This window comes from Sprattus sprattus (genome assembly GCF_963457725.1).
Source record: "Sprattus sprattus genome assembly, chromosome: 13".
Taxonomy (NCBI): domain Eukaryota; kingdom Metazoa; phylum Chordata; class Actinopteri; order Clupeiformes; family Clupeidae; genus Sprattus; species Sprattus sprattus.
In genome coordinates this window covers 4,120,335-4,142,939 of record NC_137911.1, presented here as the reverse complement: position 1 = coordinate 4,142,939, position 22,605 = coordinate 4,120,335, and the positions used below count along the sequence as shown (strand labels likewise).

Sequence of the window (22,605 nt, the reverse complement as noted above, 5' to 3'; positions counted from 1 at the left end):
ATCTCCCTAAAATACTATAACAAGGCCCAATGAAGAATCGGAAGCCCCACTGAAAGTGTCTACAGTAAATAGGGGGGCTTAATACATCTGGGAGAGAGAGGAGGAAGCGGAGGCATGCACCCTGAGACAAAGCCCAGAACAAGTGGTCTTTACATGGAGTGCAGCTGCTCATAGAGACTCACTCCTTCGTGCATCGTGCCTTTCACTCCCACTCAACCACAAAGTGATTTTACCCGGTGCGCCACAATGGCTGCGTAAGAGATTTATAATGGGCTCATCCTTAATAAACTGTTGCCGATCTGTCTACTTCCCCCATGATTTATAAACACAATAAAATGCTGTGGTCTGTGAAAAGTGGCTCGCTGAAAAACACTATGTGGTAGAGAAGAGGATACGAAGAGGGAGAGAGGGAGAGAAAGAGAGCGAGAGAGACAGACAGAGAACACAAAATGTGAAAGACCCCGATTCTCTCCCATGCCATAATGGTGAAATGAGCACATATAAATGTGTTAAGAGTATCTCTTTGCATCTTGTATAGACTGCATGTATTTAATCTGGAAAGCTTATTAAGAGCGAGTCATTGCTATGCAAAGCAGCGCCCAGTGCTTTTCTCTCCTCCTTTCAGGCAGGCGCTCTGTTTGGCCAATAGGCCTGGCCCCTCGCCTCTCATTGGGCATTCATAACATGCAACATTTGCACAATGTATCTCTCAAAGGCCTCTGAATAGAGGGCCTTAATACTCATGTAAACAACTGCAAACCAATTACTTAATGAATCGGCCCCACACATAATGAGCAGCCACACAAAGGCCCATAAATGCATTTTTTGCACCAAAGCCCCCGCTTTAAACTCCAATCCCTCAGCTGTAGTCCCGGGCTTAACTGGCACATCATAATTACATCTAAGACAACAGAGAGGCACACATTTTCCCCCCTAAACATCATTTCGACTCTGGGCTAGCATGTCTTCTTTTGATGTAGCTCATCAGCTCAGTAACAAAATAATGCCAATAAGAGGGAGACACAGATAGAAAAAGAGTGAGATGGAGGGAGGGGGTGTGTATGCATGAGAGAGAGAGAAAGAGAGATGGAGAGCTTGAAGGAGGATGCAAATGGATAAGGAGTGCAGAGGTGCAAACGAGGGAAACCAAGAGACAAAAAGGTGAAGGAAAGAAAAATCGAGTGAATGCGTAAGGGAGAGAGAGTGAGAGAGAAAGTGTGTAGTGTTTCTGTGTGTGTGTGTGTGTGTGTGTGTGTGTGAGAGAGTGAGAGGGAGAGAGAGAGAGGGAGGGAGAGCATAAAACGAAGGGGGGCATAGAGCATTGTTGTGCTTCTGCTGAAGTGCAGGGTTTCCAGACCACTTGTGGAAGCAATAAAGCGCAAGAAGTGACTGTGGTAAGAGGAATGCTTAAACATTAGCATCTGAAAGAGAAAAAAGAAGCCTTCACTGCAATGTCTGCCAGTTCTCAATCCACAAATGATTACCCTAGCAGAGAACAACCATCTCATCTGATAAACACAAACCCCACCATTTTTAGTTTCTCATTAAACTGGTACTTTACCGTAGTTAATGGTGGCTGTGTCACACAGTTTGTTTTGTTTTGCTTTGTTTTGATATGTTTAACTGCTTTTTTAAATGTCACTGCACAGTTGTTTTAAATGCTATTTTTAAATGGTTATTTTCCTATTGGAAATGACTGGGGAAAGTAATATGTGCTGGTCATACAGTAGTTAGCCATGATGCCCTCTGAGCAGTTAACCCGGGTACGATTCCCTGCCTGGACGCCATTAAAAATGGCTTTTAACAAAAGTACTGTTAAATACATGACCTATAGTGCTATACTGAGGATCTGCATTTAGTTTGATTCAATGGTCTTGAACAGGTCAGGTATATATCTCAAGTGGGATGCTGGGTACGATTCCCTGCCTGGACGCCATTGCAAATTGCTTTTAACAAAAGTACTGTTAAATACATGACATATAGTGGTATACTGAGGATCTGCATTCAGTTTGATTCAATGGTCTTGAACAGGTCAGGTATATATCTCTAGTGGGATGCTGCAGATTTGCATTTGGAAGGCCTTGAGTTTCTGTCATTGCGAATATGTAAACAGCATGCTTGAGAAAACAGTGTTTGACTAAACACCAACAACTATTGGTATAAAACTAGTAAACGGGTGGTCAATATAATTAGTTTGCTACAGATGAAGGCGATGTGAAAAGGTTCATGTGGTTTTTGGATGCAGAGATTGCACAATTATGTGATATGTTATTAATGTGATAGCCTACCTATCCAATGTATGGTTTCCCTGTAATAATATTTCAGTTATTTTCATTTATCTACAGAAAGCTGCAAGTTAAAAAAAAGTTTAATCTACAAGAATACACCAACAGATAGCCATCCAGTCTTTTTAAAAATATATGTATTATTTAACTAATATCAGCTGGTCTCAACAAAAGATGAAAATAGAAGATACTTCTTGTCCAAAGTGATCTACAACAAAAAAAACAAACAATATGAACAACGACCAGAGCATGACAGATGAGTTCTTAAAAAGGCGAGTCTTAAAACACTTTGTGACACTTTTTGAATATACCAGCTGTCACTTGATTGGACAACACAAGGTATGTCATATCACCACCAAGGTACCACTAATAAAAAGAGTCTGGATTGCCATCCCTTGCTGTGGAGACAAGGCAAAGACAACAGACGTTCTTCAGAGGAACAAAGTGGACAAATTCGAGATCTCTATAATGTGCATTGCACACAATGAAGAGACCATCAACTCATTTTGAACGCTGACTGATGAATATATAAATAACAGAGTTGTCTGCCAGGATGTCAGTAGGGCATTGGTGCTGCCCTGTGCCTATAATCCAACAGGTGGTGGGAGAGTCAGACATTCTTTCATATGGCCAAGTGTTATCATCCACCTAACTGCATAGCTTACTGTATGTAACGGCTGACTACATTCACATCCACCTAACTGCATAGCTTACGGTATGTAACGGCTGACTACATAAGGTGGATGCTAACTGCATAGCTTACGGTATGAAACGGCTGACTTCATTAGGTGGATGCTAACTGCATAGCTTAAGGTATGTAACAGCTGACTACATTCACATAGCTTACGGTATGTAACAGCTGACTACATTCACATAGCTTACGGTATGTAACAGCTGACTACATTCACATAGCTTACGGTATGTTACGGCTGACTACATTCACATTTTCTTCTGGAAATGCATCTCTAGTTTTGTTTGTGAACCATCAACCCATCAATCTGAAAATAGTGAAAGTGTAATATGAAAACATCTTCAGCTAAAATCACTTTATGTTTATTAAAACGGCCATCCATGGGGGCAGGCTGTGGTGTAGACACACACACACACTCACACACACACACAGAGTTGATAAAAGTGTGGTCATTATACCCTTTTCTTGTTCTAATAGTGTCTTCTGGCCAGGAGACAAAGGACAGGGAGGAGGGACAGGGAGAGTGTCGGTGCTGAGACTGATAATCACATGAAATCAAAGGAGATTATTCTTCATAACGTTTACCCGCTCATTACCAGGCACAATATATTCCCACTGAAGAGCTGAGAAGAGAACAGAGAGCGGCATCACTAAATATCTTACCTGATTGCATGAAGTTGCTTAATCGAGCCACCCACATTAATGCTACATTTTCAACCTATTTAAACCAAGCCGTGACAAACACTTCAAAGTAGCACAGGGAAAAAAATAAACCTAAGGACATGGACAGACTATGAATACTAATAAAACCATAAAAATAGTATATTGGTGGGGAATGTTACCTTACTTTCTTACTGATTCATATTCATTTACTGCCCTATTTTCTTTTTTATTTAACAATAACAAAAATATTTCTCTGTACTAAACATTTATTTTTTATGTTTTCTTTTTCGCACACATCCACAGTAATTACATACAGAATGTGTGGATGCAACAATCAATAACCTTTCCTTTTAACTTTCTGGCAACCACATGTGGTATCAAAATGGTGTCTGGCTCTTTATTTCATACATCAAAGTTCCTTTTCTATAGGAAACACTGTGTTTGATGTGCTGGCTGTTTTTCGCCTGGTCCCTTTGCTGTGCAGCAAGGCTGATGTTCCAGAGAGATCTGGTGTGCTTTGGTGTGCTCCTACACATTGCAATGACATTTGCAATGACAATGACTGCAACAGCCTTTCTCTTAGGCGTCGTGCACACAAAGTCTAGTTTGTTTGCATCCGATCTGTTCATAATACCGATAGCCCTATCATACATACGAACACTCTCTATCTGCACCTTGTTTCCGCAACGATCGCAGTCCGGGGTAGAAAGTGAGTAGATTTGAATCGGTACGGGGGCTGGTGTTCGTCTGCACGGTTTCACGCAACCTGATGACGTCACTGCCCCTCGTGATCTTTCCGCCATCTCCAACCACTATATATATAACTTGTTCTCCCTCAAAATCTCACTCGTGGTGGGCCTCGAATTCACTAACATTAACCCAGTCTTCTGATTTTTGATTAGCCCCCTATCTTGATCTAATTCTTCTTATTCAGACGTAACATAACTTTCATGACCACAAATATAAATTGGCCAGCGATTTAATTTGCTTTTTTATTCATAAATGTATGTAAAATGCTCGGAGCAATGCATCATGGGAAATGGGATGACAGACATGTCATGTTACAGTTCCAAACTCTTTATTATCAATAGAAAAAAGAATTCATTTTCGCATATCCTTTAGTCTGACCACTGATATTAACTATCATAATGTAATGTTGTTAATTGGAGCTTGAATGTCTTGTGTAATGTGTTTATCCTCGTGCTGTGAAGTCCCTTCTTCTAGGTTTTTCATGTTTTTTCAGTTGTCAAATAAAGCGCTAAAGCGCCACCCACAGGCGTGAGGTATGTACTACAGTCGGTTCACCACAATCTGCTGCCTCCGTGTTTACGCAAATCTCTCGTTGCCAGCCTCCGTATTTACGAAGTGTGTGTGTGTGTGTGTGTGTCTGTGTGTGTCTGTGTGTGTATGGGTTTTTCAGATGGTCACTACAGCAACACTTCAGTATGTGAATAATTTGGAGTGCATAAAAATGAATGGCTTCAGCTAACAAGATGCATATCATTTCTACCTAGCTGGATACACACAGACTTATACTGTATACTGGTTGTGAGATGCTACAGTATACCAGTAGATACGTATACTGTGACGCTCCAGTACATGTCCAATTCTAACAGATTGCTTATTCAGTTAGAATAATATATATGTTTATGATATATACAGCATATGTACAGTATGTAATGTATCCATACTAACTGAATCCCTTAATCGATTAGAAAGAATAAAATAAAGTATTTCCTGAGGAACAAGTATGCTCTAGAAACCGCAACTGGTTTCAAGTAGCCAGGGCATTCATAACCCTAGGGTGAGAGTCAAGTGTGTCTGTTTGACCTCAAATAAATACTTCAGACATGGGTGGCCTGGTGTTTACGGTGTATACTCTTTAAACAACTCACTCACCGGTGACTAGATGACACTTAAACTTTGTTTTGCTCGTTATCAGTCTTTTGCTGAAAAGCTGTGGCGCTTCATCAGACCACAATAACTCACTGGCCCGTCTGGACTTTCAGGTCCACCCTGTGTGCATGCTGCTTGGTTTGCCTTTCCTGGCCTTAAGAGGCGACTGAAAAGTCTGCATTGAATCTCTTCCTAATGGTGTGATTTATCAGTGAACAGTTACCTTACCGAATCTCTTCCTACTGGTGTGATTTATCAGTTATCAGATACCTTACCGAATCTCATCCTATTCGTGTGGTTCATCAGTTATCAGATACCTTACAGAATCTCATCCTACTGGTGTGGTTCATCAGTTATCAGATACCTTACTGAATCTCATCCTACTGGTGTGTTTTATCAGTTAACAATGATCTTACAAAATCTCATCCTACTGGTGTGATTTATCAGATACCTTACCGAATCTCATCCTACTGGTGTGGTTCATCAGTTAACAATGATCTTACAGAATCTCATCCTACTGGTGTGTTTTATCAGTTAACAATGATCTTACAGAATCTCATCCTACTGGTGTGATTTATCAGATACCTTACTGAATCTCATCCTACTGGTGTGGTTCATCAGTGAACAATGACCTTACCGAAATGATGAGTCTTGAGCGCCAGTGGACTTCCCCCCTTCCAATCTGCCATATTGTGCTTTGGTTAATGATCCTTTTAGTGTAAACACAGAAAACAAAAAGAAAGAAACATTCATTATCACTTTTACAGTATAACTGTTCCAGATGGAAGTTTAAGGTAAGCAAGTCAAAATGAAAGCACATGCATCAACAGTAAACAAGCACTAAAACTTAAACATTCCATACATAAAACTCTTTAAAAAGATTCTTGCTGGGAAAAAACTTTGTGTCTAACTGACAAAACAAAAATCCTCTGTACACAAATGTGCGTATACGTATTCCTATAATATTGATACATTCGGCTTGGTTTGGTTTTAGAGGGTGCCTTTTTTTTTTTTTTTGCCTGACCTGGTGGCTCCAGACCAGAGCCTTCACCCTCCTCCTCCTCCTCCTCCTCCTCTTCTTCTTTTCCTGCCTTTCTGCTCCAGTGCTTGTCCTGCGAGGCAGACTGTTTAAGCAGCTGATAGGCCTTTGTCTCTGTTTAAAAAAAAGACAGAAAACAAACAAGACATGTTACACTGACATATAGACACAAGAGCCCCCTCCCCCTCCCTTTGAACCGGTGTCTGTCTAAGGCCTCAGTGTTTGGTGAACCAACATGTTCTGGTGACTGACTCCTGGAGACTCTCAGTGAAGTGAGGGCCGAGCAAGCTGAATGCTAAGCTGCTGGTTTTAGCTGATGTGCACACAGACAGTGGCACTTGTTTGTGTCAGCACCGTCTGGATAGGCAAACGCTTCAAATCCCTCGAGTCTGGTGGCCAGAGGCTGACTCAACAGGTCAGCTTAAGCAGTCCTATCACACCAATTACAACAGCATGCAAAATGCATGAAAACTGCAATTAGTCACTCTACACCAAGTCGAGCTACTTCCAAGTCTCAATGACATCATAGATTTGCAGTGATCCTAATAGTGCCCAAATGTATATTCACTATTTTCTCATTATCTGGCTGCTAGTGCACTGGGCTAGAAATGGGCATGTGTGGCTGAGCAGTAGTCAGCGCTCTTTTAAATATTACATAAAAATAGAAGGCAGGTGGAATTCTCCTCTACTCTTTTCTCCCATTATTATTGCTTTTGATTAGTAACAATTTGAAGCCAGACTCCTCGTTTTGTTTGTCTTGCACCTTGGGAGTAGGCCTTGCGACATCAAAAGCTCAGTATGAAATCAGATAGCCACAAGGAATAATGGAGGCTTTTTACATTTCTAAGCATACAGGGGACTCGGTACCCGGGGTCTCTTTCAGGGATGCCTTAACATCCAGTCTTTTCAAGTCTGCTTGGGCTCGCCGTTGTTTTGAAGATAATGAGAACCAATGCCAGATCTCTTGTGGCCACCCCCTGCTTGGCTCTCGGACAATTAAACGGACACATTATTCCAGGGGCAGAATTTTCCCCGTTCAGCAGCTCAGATGGAGGAAGGGGAAGGAGCAGGAGAAGGAGAGGGGGACGAAATAAAAAGACAGCGATAGAGATGCAGCGGTTGTCTTGGCGATAATTAGAGGAACTGCTCAGCTCTTTAGGTGGGACTTTGACCTCGGATTCACCTTGATCATCTCTCCTCTGCTATTCCCACCCCACCCCCTCTAAAAGGACCCCCCATTAGCCGGTGCAGGAGGTAGAGCACATGGCCGGATGATAAGAACTCCCAGAAGGGCGGGCTCCCGCTCTGCCTTTTTACCTCTAATAGGAATACTTTCCACCGAGCCCTGGTCAGCACTGTCCTCTTCACCACTTTGTCCTCCTAGAAGAAAGGGTGCAAAAGAAGGAGAGCTCAGAGGTGTTGGGGAAGAAAGGAGAGAGAGAGAGAGAGAGAGAGAGAGAGAGAGAGAGAGAGAGAGAGAGAACCTTCAGATTTTTGTTCAGCACAGACGGGTGAAAACAGCCTTAGATCATTGTACAAAAAACACTAGTTTCGGCCAAAAAAGGAAAATAAAAATAAAAACATAAAAAATCAAAACATTGAGGAGCTATGTGTTTACACTCTACAGGCTCAAGGAGTGCTCTTGCCTGAGTTTTTCATCTGTTTTTCCCTCAAGAAACTGTTATTGTTTTGTGTTTCTGTATAGCAAAACCCAATTTACTACAACCAATTACCTCCAACCGCTTACTTCAAACCTACAAGTACACCAAATGCAAATCATTGGTCATGGCTGAATACGCCAACTGGTACACCTGGCATGGCTCTCTGCTTTTCATCTTTCAGCTGAACTGTCCTCTTATCTCCCCACACTGACTTTAGGGCAGTGGATGAGTGGGCGTCTCTACTGCTTCTGTTTCCTCTCTGGTAAACCAGAGGGAATGTTTATGTGTAGAGGACGTGTGCTTCCTGTTACCAGCATTTTATAAAGCCTTTATCTGATTCCATGTGAAAATGAATGAAAAAGTATATCCAGTATCAGTATCTTGTGTTTTTAATGATTAATCACCATATACATATTTGTTTTCTGTTGGTTCTGTTAAACAATCTATAGTTCTTACTCCAATACATGGCTAGCCCGTGTGGAGAACAGAGATCATAATGTCAGGTATTGACATAATAATCACTGACCGGCTTTGCAAATCAAAAATAGCACACTGATGTCCTAACCTTGCATGGTTAAACTGAGAGGCCTCTGGATGGCCAGCCTGGCGGGCTGGATGACACTGCTGTCGCCTAGAATGGAGGGCAAGCCGGCTGATGACGAGTCCTCATGGTCTGATGGAGTGGAAGCCAGAGGGGAGTGGTTCAAGAGCGCCCTCAGAAGCACCTGTGCCTGAAAGAGCACACCATTCACAAGAGGAAGGATAAGTCACAGCATTCACACTGTCTGCAGTCAGTCACACCATTCACAAGAGGCAGGATCAGGAGCATTCTCACTGTCTACAGTCAGTCACACCATTCACAAGAGGAAGGATCAGTCACACTATTCACAAGAGGCAGGATCAGGAGCATTCTCACTGTCTACAGTCAGTCACACCATTCACAAGAGGAAGGATCAGTCACACTATTCACAAGAGGCAGGATCAGGAGCATTCTCACTGTCTACAGTCAGTCACACCATTCACAAGAGGAAGGATCAGTCACACTATTCACAAGAGGCAGGATCAGGAGCATTCTCACTGTCTACAGTCAGTCACACCATTCACAAGAGGAAGGATCAGTCACACTATTCACAAGAGGCAGGATCAGGAGCATTCTCACTGTCTACAGTCAGTCACACCATTCACAAGAGGAAGGATCAGTCACACTATTCACAAGAGGCAGGATCAGGAGCATTCTCACTGTCTACAGTCAGTCCAATTGCATGTGAGAAGCCCTGTCAACCACGCAGTGGCAATGCTTTTAGGATATGTGTAACAGACAAAGCAACAAGGTTGTACTTTCCAAGTTCTCTCATATCAGGTGGATTGTAAAAAATGAAGAGTTGTAAAAGTCTCCAAGCGTGTTAAGGGAGACTTTAGATGTGGAGGAGTGGGTGAGCGAGGAGAGGAACGTCTCCTTTCGTGTTCACGTCCACTCCTCACTTCTTTGCAGATGGACGCCACACAATTAGGCAGAGATGTTAGAAATAATGAGTGGCTGAGATTGAGGACAGTGATACCTTTTTTATTTAAGCATATCAATGGGCCCAGTCGCCACAATCTGAGATACAGGCCCTCTCGTCTTCAAAGGCCGGCTCTCGTCTTAAGGCTGCAGCTCACAACTATTTAATGAGCACTAATGCAGTGGGCACATGAAGATCGCCATGATTTCACCACAGAGACACTTCAATTGAACATTGGAAAGGGTGTTTTGTTATCTACAAGTTGCAAAGTAGACCTGTTTCAGGCATTTAGAGAAAAATAATAAAGAATTCAGCAGCCATTGTCCTTTGTTTTGTGGGTGGATATATTTGTATCTTAAATGGGCCAATTTGCTGTGAGCTCTTAGATCACACATTTCAGACAGGTTTGAAAGAGGAACACAATACACATTTAAGTATTTATTAGACTTTTGGTGCACCTAGAATATACGTGTTGTTTTTATTATACTGCCACCCCAGTTCTGTATAGGCCCTTAACCTGTGATCAAACCTTGTGTGCAATGTGTGTGTGTGTGTGTGTGTGTGTGTGTGTGTGTGTGTGTGTGTGTGTGTGTGTGTGCGTGTTAGAGAGAGAGGGAAATTAAGAAAATTAGCTGTTTAGAAAAATGGTCTTTTCACTCTCCATCTTTTCTTACCATACTCCAGCACAGAGCGATCTGGTGTGTGCAATACCCATCTCTTTTGGCGCTTCATATTCTCAAGAGCTTCTCTCTCTCTCTCTCTCTCTCTCTCTCTCTCTCTCTGTCTCTGTCTCTGTCTCTCCCTCCCTCTCTCTCTCTGTCTCTCTCTCTCTCCCGCCCTCTCCCTGTCCCTCTCTCTCCCTGTCCCTCTCTCTCTCTCTCACTCACTCTCTCATGTTAGCAATGGACTCCTCAGCATTTCTCCATCAGGACAGGCTCACTTCAAACCCCTTGATGGAGCTCAGGATATTTGCTAGGTTGAAAGACTCAACCAGTTCAGTTGCAGAGGAAATGAAAGGGTGTTTTTTCAGACTTGGACCAAAGAACAAAGACATTTTGAAAATGTACCCTCATATTGTTATATATGTACAGTACCAATCAAAAGTATGTTTAGAACATAATTCCATATGTGTTCTTTCGTAGGTTAAATGTCTTCAGTATTAAAGAAGTAAAGAAAAAACTTCTAAAAAGATTAGAAGATGTGTCCCAACTTTTGACTGGTACTGTACATATTTTTAGGATCATTGTATTAGTTGCATATTGTATAGGATATTTTATATATATATATATATATATATATATATATATATATATATATATATATATATATATATATATATATATATATATATATATATATATACATGGAGAACAGTTTTCAACAAATGAAATACAGTAATCAGAAGTCAGTAGATCATAGCTTGCAATTATCTATTAACACGCCATAAGTTCAGCTTTGGTCAAAGGCATCATGTCCTATCATGAGTTTTCAGCAAAAAAAATCACATCACAAACACAAAATTGTGAAACACATATAACCAAAAAAAAAAAAAAAAAAAAAACAGACTCACCTCACCCGAGGATGGCTGTAAACTTATTTCCAAAGACCTGTAAGACTACCATCTATTTCTGAAGCTTCAAAAGTTCTACCTTGTCTGTGTATGAGGCACTGCGCTCCACCAGGGCAGGGGTGAAGACCTGCAGGAGCTCCTCACAGGACAGGAAGTCTTGCTCTCTCAGAAGCAGGGCATGACGGAGCCAGCGGTCCCACAGGGGGACACTGTCAGCAGGCAGGCATGACCTGGGAGGAAGGTCAACATGACAGAGACACATCAGGGGGAAGGAAGCATCAGAATAGTATTTTGCGCCATACCAAAGCCCACAAGAACTTGTCAAAATGACAGACCAGTCCAATTAGCTATCCAACACGCTTGAAAATGACATATAAAAAAGTATGCTTTTTTTTTTTTAAGTAAGTATTTGCTAAAATGCTTAAAAAAAATTATTAAAAAAACTTCAGAAGTTACTGGTCATGTATTCAGGCTTAATTAGAACTCTACAGATGAATGAATGTTTAAAATAATGCATAATAAATGTGGACAAATGCAATTACCCTATACTATTACAATTACACTATACTATATTAGGCCTATACATAAAAGAGGAAAAAAAAAACTTGACCTGCAGTAACCTCATTTAACATGAGCACATATTATTAAAACAGTATGCATGACACACAAGAGCACTCATCATTTATTTGTCATAGTGCACAAAGGTACCAAACGCACAAAACATGGCAGAGTACATGGTACCCAAAAATAAGGAATAAATGGTATCCAGGGAGTTTTGAATGTGTGGGAGTCCCGATAGTCAGCAGCTGTAAGGTGTTCCAGAAAGGTCACCTCTCTTACTAATGAGATCAAACTCCAGCGAGTTACAGTGGCCAGTCCAGTAAAAGTCATACACAAATGGAATCCGAGAAGGTCATACACTTTGCACCACAAAAGTCAGCTGTAGGTAACTCACTGCATTAACTGGTCACTAAGGTTCCCAACAACACACTTATGTGCAAGCCAACTATCACTTTCCAGATCTCTTCACAAGTTAGAAATGTTACCTAAGCCATTAACCTTTTTCACTTCATTTTATACAATAAACTACAAAATGTAGCCGGCTGTCAATCCCATTACCTTGAAGCTGTCTTAAATCTCATCAAAAAAGAAAAAAAAAGTGCCAGTACTCACACACAGGTATAAGCAGGTGTAGCTGTCAGCGCAGTACCTTATTCTGGTCCGCTCGGCACAATCCCAGTTTGCCCTGAGCAGCTCCCAGGGTAATAAGCATCCTTTTGACGTGCTCCATGACAACCTCTGCAGCTGGTGCACGGCCACCGCTCCACATACTTGCAGCGCCTCTTCATTCAGGGCAGCCTTCCCCTGACAAAGGCTGCAGAATATATAGAGTGTCGTGAGCCATCGCCATGGAGCCGGGGGGCTGGAGACGACCGGTCAGGGTTTCGAGCGGACATGTACGCATGCACACACACAAACATGCACACACTATTGCATACACGCCAACACCCCCACACGGACATATACATCAGAGACAGGGGAAGGTTCTTGACACCCCAGGCCATGGTCGGGCCACCTTTTTTTGGTACGGGAAAGGGACATGCATTAATGTGTAAATATAATTTTTTTCTGATTTAAGAGATTATGGGAATTTCAGAGTGATAAGCAAAACTATAGCGGGTTGCTATGGATGTCATTTAATTTTGTACTTTTGGTCCCGCATTTATTGCTTTGCTACATACTCTTAGTGTGTAATATTACTTCATGTCTTCATATATAAATTGCACAATACAATTTGACATACACCTCAAAATGATGTATAATGGGTATAAATTGCATTGGTGTGTTAGCATGGTATATAATGTTATTGATTAGATTCCCTGTCAATGTTAGGTTAGCAATGCTGCAGGACTTTGGATAAACACACCTAATTATTCATCCTCCTCTTTCGCTGCACAGGAACGTTACTATGACAATGTGCTGCAATATGAAAACCCTTGGAAAACAAGATTTACAGCGAGGACATTGCTGCTGCTGCCAACCAATGACACTTCATTTAAAGTAAGAGCCCTTGAAGGCTGGATAACGCATCTCACAGCGCACCCGTGAACACCACATGGAAATGAGAAGGCAAATGAAGCAGAAAAATCTCACCTGATCACATCGCTCTGTTTTTGCTGGCTGACCACGAGGTCACGGTACAGTCCTTTGTTGCTGCCGTGCAGATGTCCTTCTATATGGTCAAGCAAATAGGATAGCCCATCGAATGACAGCCTGAAGGAATAGTGGAAGACAACAAAACTGAATTATCATTGTATTCAATCTCTTTTGATGTGCACATGAAGATAAAGAGTGGCATGTGCACATGAACCATCTGGTTACAAATGCATATGTAAATGAACACGAGAAATGACAGTGGAATAATTACCAGAGTATCGTAAAGCTAAAAGTTACCTTGGCGTCCAAACTTTACTCTCAGCCCAGCAGAAAAGTAGAACTATCAGATGCGCAGAATTTTATGTTTGGCAGCAATTGAATGGTCAGATAATGGTAAACCCATAACAGAAGAGCCGTGGTGATTTCATCCCCTCTTATTTAAAGGGAAAGATAGTGGATGAGATAACTGACTCTAATCTGGTCATGTGCAATGGCAAAATGAGAAATATATGCCTAATGCCTGTGGATTTAGTGAATCCATTTCTCTCCCTCTCTCCCCTTCCTCTCGAGTATTAAGCTCTGGGTGGCCCTGTTTGAAAGGCCTCTGCAAAACCCGAGCCCAAATCCTGAGCCCTGGCCACATAATAGGGGCAAAAAGAATTTATGACAATCTATAATGGGCTTCGGGGTTGGAGGTCACCAAACAATCGCTCCCTCTCTTTGGCAGGTTGTTTCCTGGTAACATCCTGATTAAGCTGCCGGTGCGAATTATATCTATGTCATTCTGTAGTGCACAATCCATCTGTGCTAAGTCCTCTTCAATGCGGCTGAAGTAGCGTGGCCAAAGCTCTGCCTTTTCCCTCACCACCCCCTTCAGTCTGGGCCTTGAAACAGTCATCATCCTTCCCTCGGCTTTATTCGTCTGGGCTCCTCAAAAGGGGAGCCAATGAAGCGAATTTCGTATGAGCACCAGGCCTTGGTAGGGTGGCAGGTTCATGGCTACCACAGCCAATCACCCTCTTTTAGCAATAGGCAGAGTCAATCAACACTTGTGGGGGGCGGGGAGAAGAGGAAAAAGAAAGAGAGATGTATCAAAGAGAGGCCATTTCAAGGTAGATCCACTGAGATAAGGTCATTCCTTTAACAAGTGATCATCCTCAGCATGTTGAGCTCAGGGACCTATTTGGTGACAACATACCACCCTTGGAAATAAAAACTCTGTGGTGCATCATTTTGCTCAGTATGCCAAATGGATTAAAATATTTGTGTGCCTTTGTGAATATCTTTCTTCCCTCACTAGATATTTCTGAACTACTGGTGGTAGGATGAGCCACAGTAGGTTGCTGACACAAAGGATGCTGAATGCAGCTTTTTCAAATCAACAACTCTTGGGGACCTTCAACTACCTTGCCATGACACTTTCAAATTCCAAAGTCAAACAGCACGGCAACTTTTGCAAGGTTAGCTGAATAAAGAGTGCTTGAACAACAAATCCATGGTTTCACCCATGGTCATATAAAGTACAACACCATCTTCTTCAAAACTGTCAAGTCTTTTCTTAGCCAAACTATTTCATAGAACCTTTGAACATCATGAATCAGAACAAAACCAAGACCGGCAATGAAACAGGGACCACATCTGTGTGCAGAACTCTTGATACACTACTCAAAAAGCAACAGACATCCCATTTAGACGTCCAGCACTAACCCTATACACTCACACAGAACTTGAGCTTACAGTGGGACTCAGCAATGAGGAGTGATATCAGACCCTGTCGGCCAGCCGGCCCAACCACCAGCGGCTGCACAGGAGGGGTGGAGGGAATAGCACCCAAATAAATCAAAGGGCAGAATTCACACAGTTGACTTTTTGATTTGGTTCCTCAGTCAAATGTAAAGGGAAAGGAACAGTAAAGAGGAACGCTTAGCGGGGCTTGTTAACTTTCTTTTCCCAACTTCAAATGGCAAGCCTGGTATGAGTGTTCACTTGTATGACACCCTGCGTGCTAAAAGTTGTTCAGCTCATTTTGGTGGAAACAGAGCCCATAATGTACAAAGACGCTCTGGGACTGTGATTTGGGGGGGTCAGAGAGTAAGCCGTGGCCAAAAGACGTGGTGTAATGAGAGGGTATGGTGGGGCTAGACACGGATCAGAGCAGAGAGGTCAGATCAGCAGGTCTGGACTTCACAGGGACGAGGAGTCTGCTGCGTCTCCTGATGTCTTTAAATGGGACGGCACCTCAGCAACCACTTGCTTAAAAGTGCTGTCCACACGCCCGTTCTTCAGAACACTCTAGGGAGTCTGCAAATTGTCACCTCCGCCGGGACTTCCGAAAATCTCTCGAGCGGAAAATTGCTCGGTTACAGCATTATCTGGGATTAAGGCAATAACGTCAGATAGGGAGGCCTGAGCCCTTCCAGCAAGGTGTGTTGCACCCGCCACTGAGCCGCAGAGAGAGACAGAGAGAGAGACGGCCTCTGGAGCGTGACACACCTCATCACATCACCCTTCCCCATGCCCCTCACTCTCTGTTTCACATGCGCGCACACACAAACACACACACACACACACACACATTCCCCAAATCCTTCCAGGCTAGATGTTGTGCTCAGCCTTGCTTGTGCCTCTGTCATAGTCCCTGGTGTACTTATCAGCCAGCCGTGGTGGAAGAGTTGGCTGCTTGGGCTTTGCTGAGCTGACACCTTGACTGTCCCTTGGACTACTTGGCATTTATTTAAGCCGGAGGTATTGCTGCTTCACCGTAAAAATAAAAATGGCTGAAATTTAAATGACTGAAATCATACAAAAGGTCGACTCTAAAGGGTAAAGGGCTGCTGTGTGAAAGTGAGTAAATCCCCATTTACATTCCTGAGGAGTGATTCAAGTCAAAACTGAAAACTAAACAGCATTTCAATTTTACAACTACCGTCAGACTGACTTCAGTTAAGGGACACCAGAGCCAGGTTGTGTTAATATTCTCCAACTATGGGAGCTAAGTTCCGGTATTCAATAAGAGGAGGAGCGCACGATGCGCTACGCCTCATCTGGTGAATGAGACGCGCATTGCATGCGATCTGAGGCGTAGCGCACGAAGCGGGCCGCTCGAGGCGCATTGCGCATTGCCTAATAAACGTGGTTGACACGGCGCACATAGCCTACTATAAACGTGGTTGAGACTCTTATTAAAGCTCTTACTCTTTCTCACAGACAAAACAAATAGCTACACGCTCAAGCAATGTCATTTATTTTTTAAAGAGACAAAACAAATAGCTACACGGTCAAGCAATGTCATTTATTTCTTTAAGAGGAGGAGCGCACGATGCGAGTCGCCTCACCTGGTGAATGAGACGTGCATTGCATGCGATCTGAGGCGTAGTGCACGAAGCGGGCCGATCGAGGCGCATTGCGCATTGCCTAATAAACGTGGTTGACACGGCGCACATAGCCTAGGCTACTATAAACGTGGTTGAGACTCTTATTAAAGCTCTTACTCTTTCTCACAGACAAAACAAATAGCTACACGGTCAAGCAATGTAATTTATTTTTTTAAAGAGACAAAACAAATAGCTACACGGTCAAGCATTGTCATTTATTTCTTTAAAGAGACAAATCAAATAGCTATATGGTCAAGCATTGTCATTTATTTCCACGGAAAAAACGAAAACTAATCCAACTTACATTACAACTGCACACTGACAACCTTACAGATAATGTATATAAGTTGTACTAGCATTTGTATTTAAAGTTTACAATTTAATCTACCAAAGAACTCACCGTTAAACAATACAACTCCCACAAGTTGACAATGATAACATGACGCAAATGTTGCGCGCGCACATGTGATTGAGAACACTGGCGCACACAGGCATAGACATGTATAGATAGACACTGCCTCCACTGCTTCAGCCCGTTGCCTCGGCGAAACGCGTCGCCGCCATTTTGGGAAAGGAGCTCTCTGCCGTCAGAGGTCTGTCAGACGTGTCAAACAAGCGCAAGTTGCCAGGAGCTGCGGTTTTTCTGGATAAAAATCACGATAACCTTTTACATTTCGCAACCAATTTCATGGAGTATTCAAAGGTTTATGCTCTACGTGAAGTGTGTGAAAAAGATTTGCCTCTACTTTACTTTGAATCTCGCTAGTCAAATCGCCAGTCATACATGTGCATGGGTCTATGATAAACGCTCACTTTACTTTCAAAACTCGTGCATTTTGAAAATACTGAGAAGATCTATAAACTATCGAAATAGTGCTTCTTTAGTTACTAGTATTGACCATCATTAAGAGAAAGAGCATACATCAAATAGTGAGAAACTGGCAGTCAGTGTGTTTTTCATAGTTTAATTAATTCCTTTTCAAGTATGTGCATTAAGAAACCTTGAACAGTGCAATTGGCAATACACAGTTATTTCACAATTATATAATTGTGTCAATTGCACTGCATAGATCTGAAAATGTTAAGAGCATGATTGTATATTATGTCAAATTGTACAAATGTACATATATACGTATATATATACGTATATATATATATATATATATATATATATATATATATATATATATATATTATAATATGCATATATACTTATACTTAAAATACATTATATTGTATCACATATTATATATATCATATGTTATTCCATTGCACATTATACTGAGTCATTATATTATATTGTATTATATGCTATGTTATTTATATTACAGTTCAACTATTGAGATGTGTAGGCTATGTATATATTGAGATGTGTATATTTTTACTGCTATAGAAATATATAGATTTTTTTTGCAGCCTAATGTTGATTTGTGAAATAACTGTGTATTGCCAATTGCACTGTTCAAGGTTTCTTAATGCACATACTTGAAAAGGAACTATTAAACTATGAAAAACACACTGACTGCCAGTTTCTCACTATTTGATGTATGCTCTTTCTCTTAATGATGGTCAATACGTAGTAACTAAAGAAGCACTATTTCGATAGTTTATAGAGCTTCTCAGTATTTTCAAAATGCACGAGCGTTTATTATAGACCCATGCACATGTATGACTGGCGATTAAACTAGCGAGATTCAAAGTAACGTAGAGGCAAATCTTTTCACACACTTCACGTAGAGCATAAACCCTTGAATACTCCATGAAATTGGTTGCGAAATGTAAAAGGTTATCGTGATTTTTATCCAGATAAACCGCAGCTCCTGGCAACTTGCGCTAGTTTGACACGTCTGACAGACCTCTGACGGCAGAGAGCTCCTTTCCCAAAATGGCGGCGACGCGTTTCACCGAGAAGCAGTGGAGGCGGTGTCTACCTATACATGTCTATGCACACAGGGGGTTGTGGTCAGCTTTACACATGAACTTCCCCAAAAATCAAGAGGTCAAAAAATTAGATTAGATTAGATTAATTAGATTAGATTCAACTTTATTGTCATTGCACAGAGTGCAAGTACTGAGACAACGGGTTCTTACCAGAAGTACAGATAGCAAGAGTTCAGAGTAGGCTATTCTATATTCTATAGTGGTAATATAAAATAAATAGATGGGATGTACCTATACAGAACAGATATGACAGTACAAGATATATGGGGTATGAGCAGTAGTAACATTGGCAGCAATAGTTGGTCATTAGTGCAGATATGATATAGGTAGATGCAAAGGGCTGATGCAGGGGTAAGTACATGTGAAGGTAGCAATAGAAGTTATGAATGAGGTAAGAGGCATGATAAGATATACAGTGGTGGCCAAAATTATTAGAACACCTGACAGATCTGAGAATGATTACCTTTTTTTTGCCTCCAAAACATGATTTAATTTCATAATGTTCATGAAACATGCAGATGGCTGTTCTGAGCACAACAAATATCAGATGAAGTGAGTCCTACTGTTTTTATCCACTTTTATTATTTAATATGTGGTACGCCCACCTTTTGCAGCAATTACAGCAGCACATCTCTCTGGCATAGAGTCAATATATTTCTTGAGAACTTCAACACAAATGTTATCCCATGCCTTCTGCAACTCAAGCCAAAGACTTTCCTTGGAATTTCCAATAGATCTGTCGAGTTTATTTTTCAACTTGCCCCAAATTTGCTTGATGGGTTTGAAGTCCAGACTTTGAGAGGGCCGGTCCATCATTTTCAATGTTCCAGCAGATTCCTTGTCGCCAGTAGATCCGGCAATAGTTAAAATAATGTTTAGGGTCATTGTCCTCTTGGAAAATAAATCCAGGCTCAATAAGATGTCTCCAAGAAGGAACTCTGTGCCTCACCAGAATGTTGTGGTATACTTTTGTATCCATGATGCCATCAATTTAGCCAAAGTCACCTGTTCCTGAGGCTTAAATTGCACCTCACACTATAATACTACCCCCTCCTTGTAAACTGTTGGCAAGAGACACTAATTTTTATATCTCTCCCCCTCACTTCGTGGAACATCCACGCTTTGCTTGTTGCCAAACTATTCAAACCTAGACTCATCAGTACACAACACTTAAACCAATCTTTCTTTGTCCATTTCTTGTGTTCTTTTGCAAAATTCAGGCGTTACACTCAATTGTTCTCTTTCAGTAATGTTTCTTTGCTGCTATTCTGCCAAAAAAACCTTCTTCTCCCAGTTTTCGACGGACAGTTCTTGAAGACACTGTTGCACCATTAGTCATTGTGATGTTGATCTTGTAAAGTCTTTTTAAAGAAATAAATCACATTGAAATAAATTGCATTGTGAATTTTATTTTTCTTTCGAGCTTTAATAAGAGTCAACCACGTTTATTAGGCAATGTGCGCACGCAATGCGCCTCGAGCGACTCTCTTCGTGCGCTACGCCTCAGATCGCATGCAATGCGCGTCTCATTCACCAAGTGAGTCGACTCGCATCGTGCGCTCCTCCTCTCATTGAATAATAGTTCTTACCTGACTATGGGCCAAACCGAATTATGTTTATTTGCGTTTTCTCAGCACTGTCCAGAATCTACAGACACCATGTGAATATCACCCAGTGAGACAGCCAATAGGCCCATCAGGCCCTTATATATGTGTCAATTTAACCCGGTGAAATCGCGTTTAATCCGGTAAAAGCTCATAATTCTCTTATAATTGCCTCATGTAGCACACACATAAATATGACCCGGTCGATTTCCGACGATGTCTGAGCCTTTCGAGAGAGGTGGTCTACCCCGATCGGTCAGCTCAAAAAAGGGCGGGTCAAATAAGGCCGATGTGACATGGGGATGGCGGTGACAGGAGGCTAGAAAGTTAGAGCTAGAAAGTTCTTGCCTGTTCTTGAAAGGAGACTGATCCAATGCCGCAAAGATATTTGAAGGATAAAGTCCCTAGTATGATAGCCTATGGACTATGTTGTAGCCTATCCCCAGAATATTATCAGTGAAGTGACGTCTGTCTCCGATCGATGCACAGGGAGAAAAAATCAATAAATAGCCAAGCACATCGGCAAACCTGACCTTACCATAGGCTAGTAGGCCTACAATTTTTAATCATTCTAATAAAACGCAATTTGGTACACCATTTTAATATGGTAATATAGCCTACTGTTTTTTGCAAAATGAAAGAAAGCCTTTTAAGGAAACGCCGACTCGAGCCTATTAATTCCGACATTTCACCACATTGTAGGTTATACTGTTACAACCCCAACACTTGCCTGCTTCCCTTGCAAATCAAAGTTTTCCGACTATTTTTCTTACCTTCTTTCTTAGCTGTTGATGTTACTGAGCTAGAAGTTTAACTTAGTTTATCTCGCGCTGCCAATGCCCAATGTCACTTCTGAGTCAAATCACTCCATCATCTCTTTGAAATTCCTTATTCCACGAGTGGTAGGCTACAATGACTGGCTGTTTTAAAATATAACTAATAGCCTAACGAAACAAAATAACCCAGGCAGTTTCATCTACGAGACGTTAAGGCTTCTTCCAATACTGACAGCTGACTCATAGCTTGCAGGTTTGCGGCACTGCAAGGAGACGCGACATGGGATGGATCGTCACTTAATTTAAACTTTTTTGCTTCCGTTAATGTTGTGTGTGTGTTAGAGATGCGCGGTTGCCGATCGCACCCGTGGACTCCGCGGTTAAACCGCGGATCGGGCGGATGACATGACAAAAAAATATATTTTAATTAAATTCGGGCGGGTGGCGGTTTACCCAACGAAATTCAAAATGTCTACACATTGTTAAATGTCGTTACCTACATCCAAGCACATTTTGAAATAATCCAATTTTTATCAGGCAGTAAATTGGCCTAGTTCCGTGTATGCATACAAAGCAAGCAAAGGAAGCAAAACTATTTTAAATTAAGTGACGATCCCTCTCATGTCGAGTCTCCTTGCAGCGCCGCCAACCTGCAAGCTATGAGTCAGCTGTCAGTATTGGAAGAAGCCTTAACGTGTCGTAGATGAAACTGCCTGGGTTATTTTGTTTCGTTAGGCTATTAGTTATATTTTAAAACAGCCATAATAGCCTACCACTCGTGGAATAAGGAATTTCACAGAGATGATAGAGTGATTTGACTCAGAAGTGACATTGGGCATTGGCAGCGCGAGATGTTCAGAACAAGTTAAACTTCTAGCTCAGTAACATCACCAGCTTAGAAAGAAGGTAAGAAAAATAGTCGGAAAACTTTGATTTGCAAGGCAAGCAGGCAAGTGTTGGGGTTGTTACAGTATAAAGCCTACAATGCGGTGAAATTTCGGAATTAATAGACTCGTGTCTGCGTTTCCTTAATAGGCTTTCTTTCACTTTGCAAAAAACAGTAGGCTATATTACCATAAAATGGTGTACCAATTAAGCAATATAGCACGAGTGGGAGTGGGGTAGGTAAGGGATAATCCCAGGGGTGGTGTTCGGCCGTAGCCATCGAGGCCGCAGGCCGAGTGGCGTAGGCAACAACACCCGTGGGATTATCCCTTACCTACCCCACTCCCATGAGTGCTATATTGCTTTTATAAAACAATTCTACCGTCAACAAATTGACATTTCAACACGAAGTTATTGATTAAAAATGGTTTATTTCGCCATTGTTTCTCCGCAACAAAAAATAGTTCCATTGTCAACGTCTTGGTTTGGAATTTTTAATTTTTTGAATTAACGGTTATCATCAATGCGAATGTTTCATCGCGGAGTGATTTATTTTTAGCT

The 22,605-nt window shown here is 41.7% G+C and overlaps 1 protein-coding gene across 1 annotated transcript in view; it reads right to left on the bottom strand.

The window, feature by feature from the left end:
• The window catches only part of kiz (kizuna centrosomal protein), a gene marked incomplete at its 5' end in the record, with an annotated part of 37,195 nt that overhangs the window by 4,730 nt on the left and 9,860 nt on the right, over positions 1-22,605 (bottom strand). Inside the window, 7 exons of the mRNA XM_080850060.1 lie at positions 6,173-6,245; positions 6,560-6,688; positions 7,892-7,954; positions 8,801-8,966; positions 11,387-11,537; positions 12,518-12,682; positions 13,462-13,581. Of these exons, the coding sequence (XP_080706186.1) occupies positions 6,173-6,245; positions 6,560-6,688; positions 7,892-7,954; positions 8,801-8,966; positions 11,387-11,537; positions 12,518-12,682; positions 13,462-13,581 (867 nt within the window). The remainder of the gene's footprint in view (positions 1-6,172; positions 6,246-6,559; positions 6,689-7,891; positions 7,955-8,800; positions 8,967-11,386; positions 11,538-12,517; positions 12,683-13,461; positions 13,582-22,605) is intronic.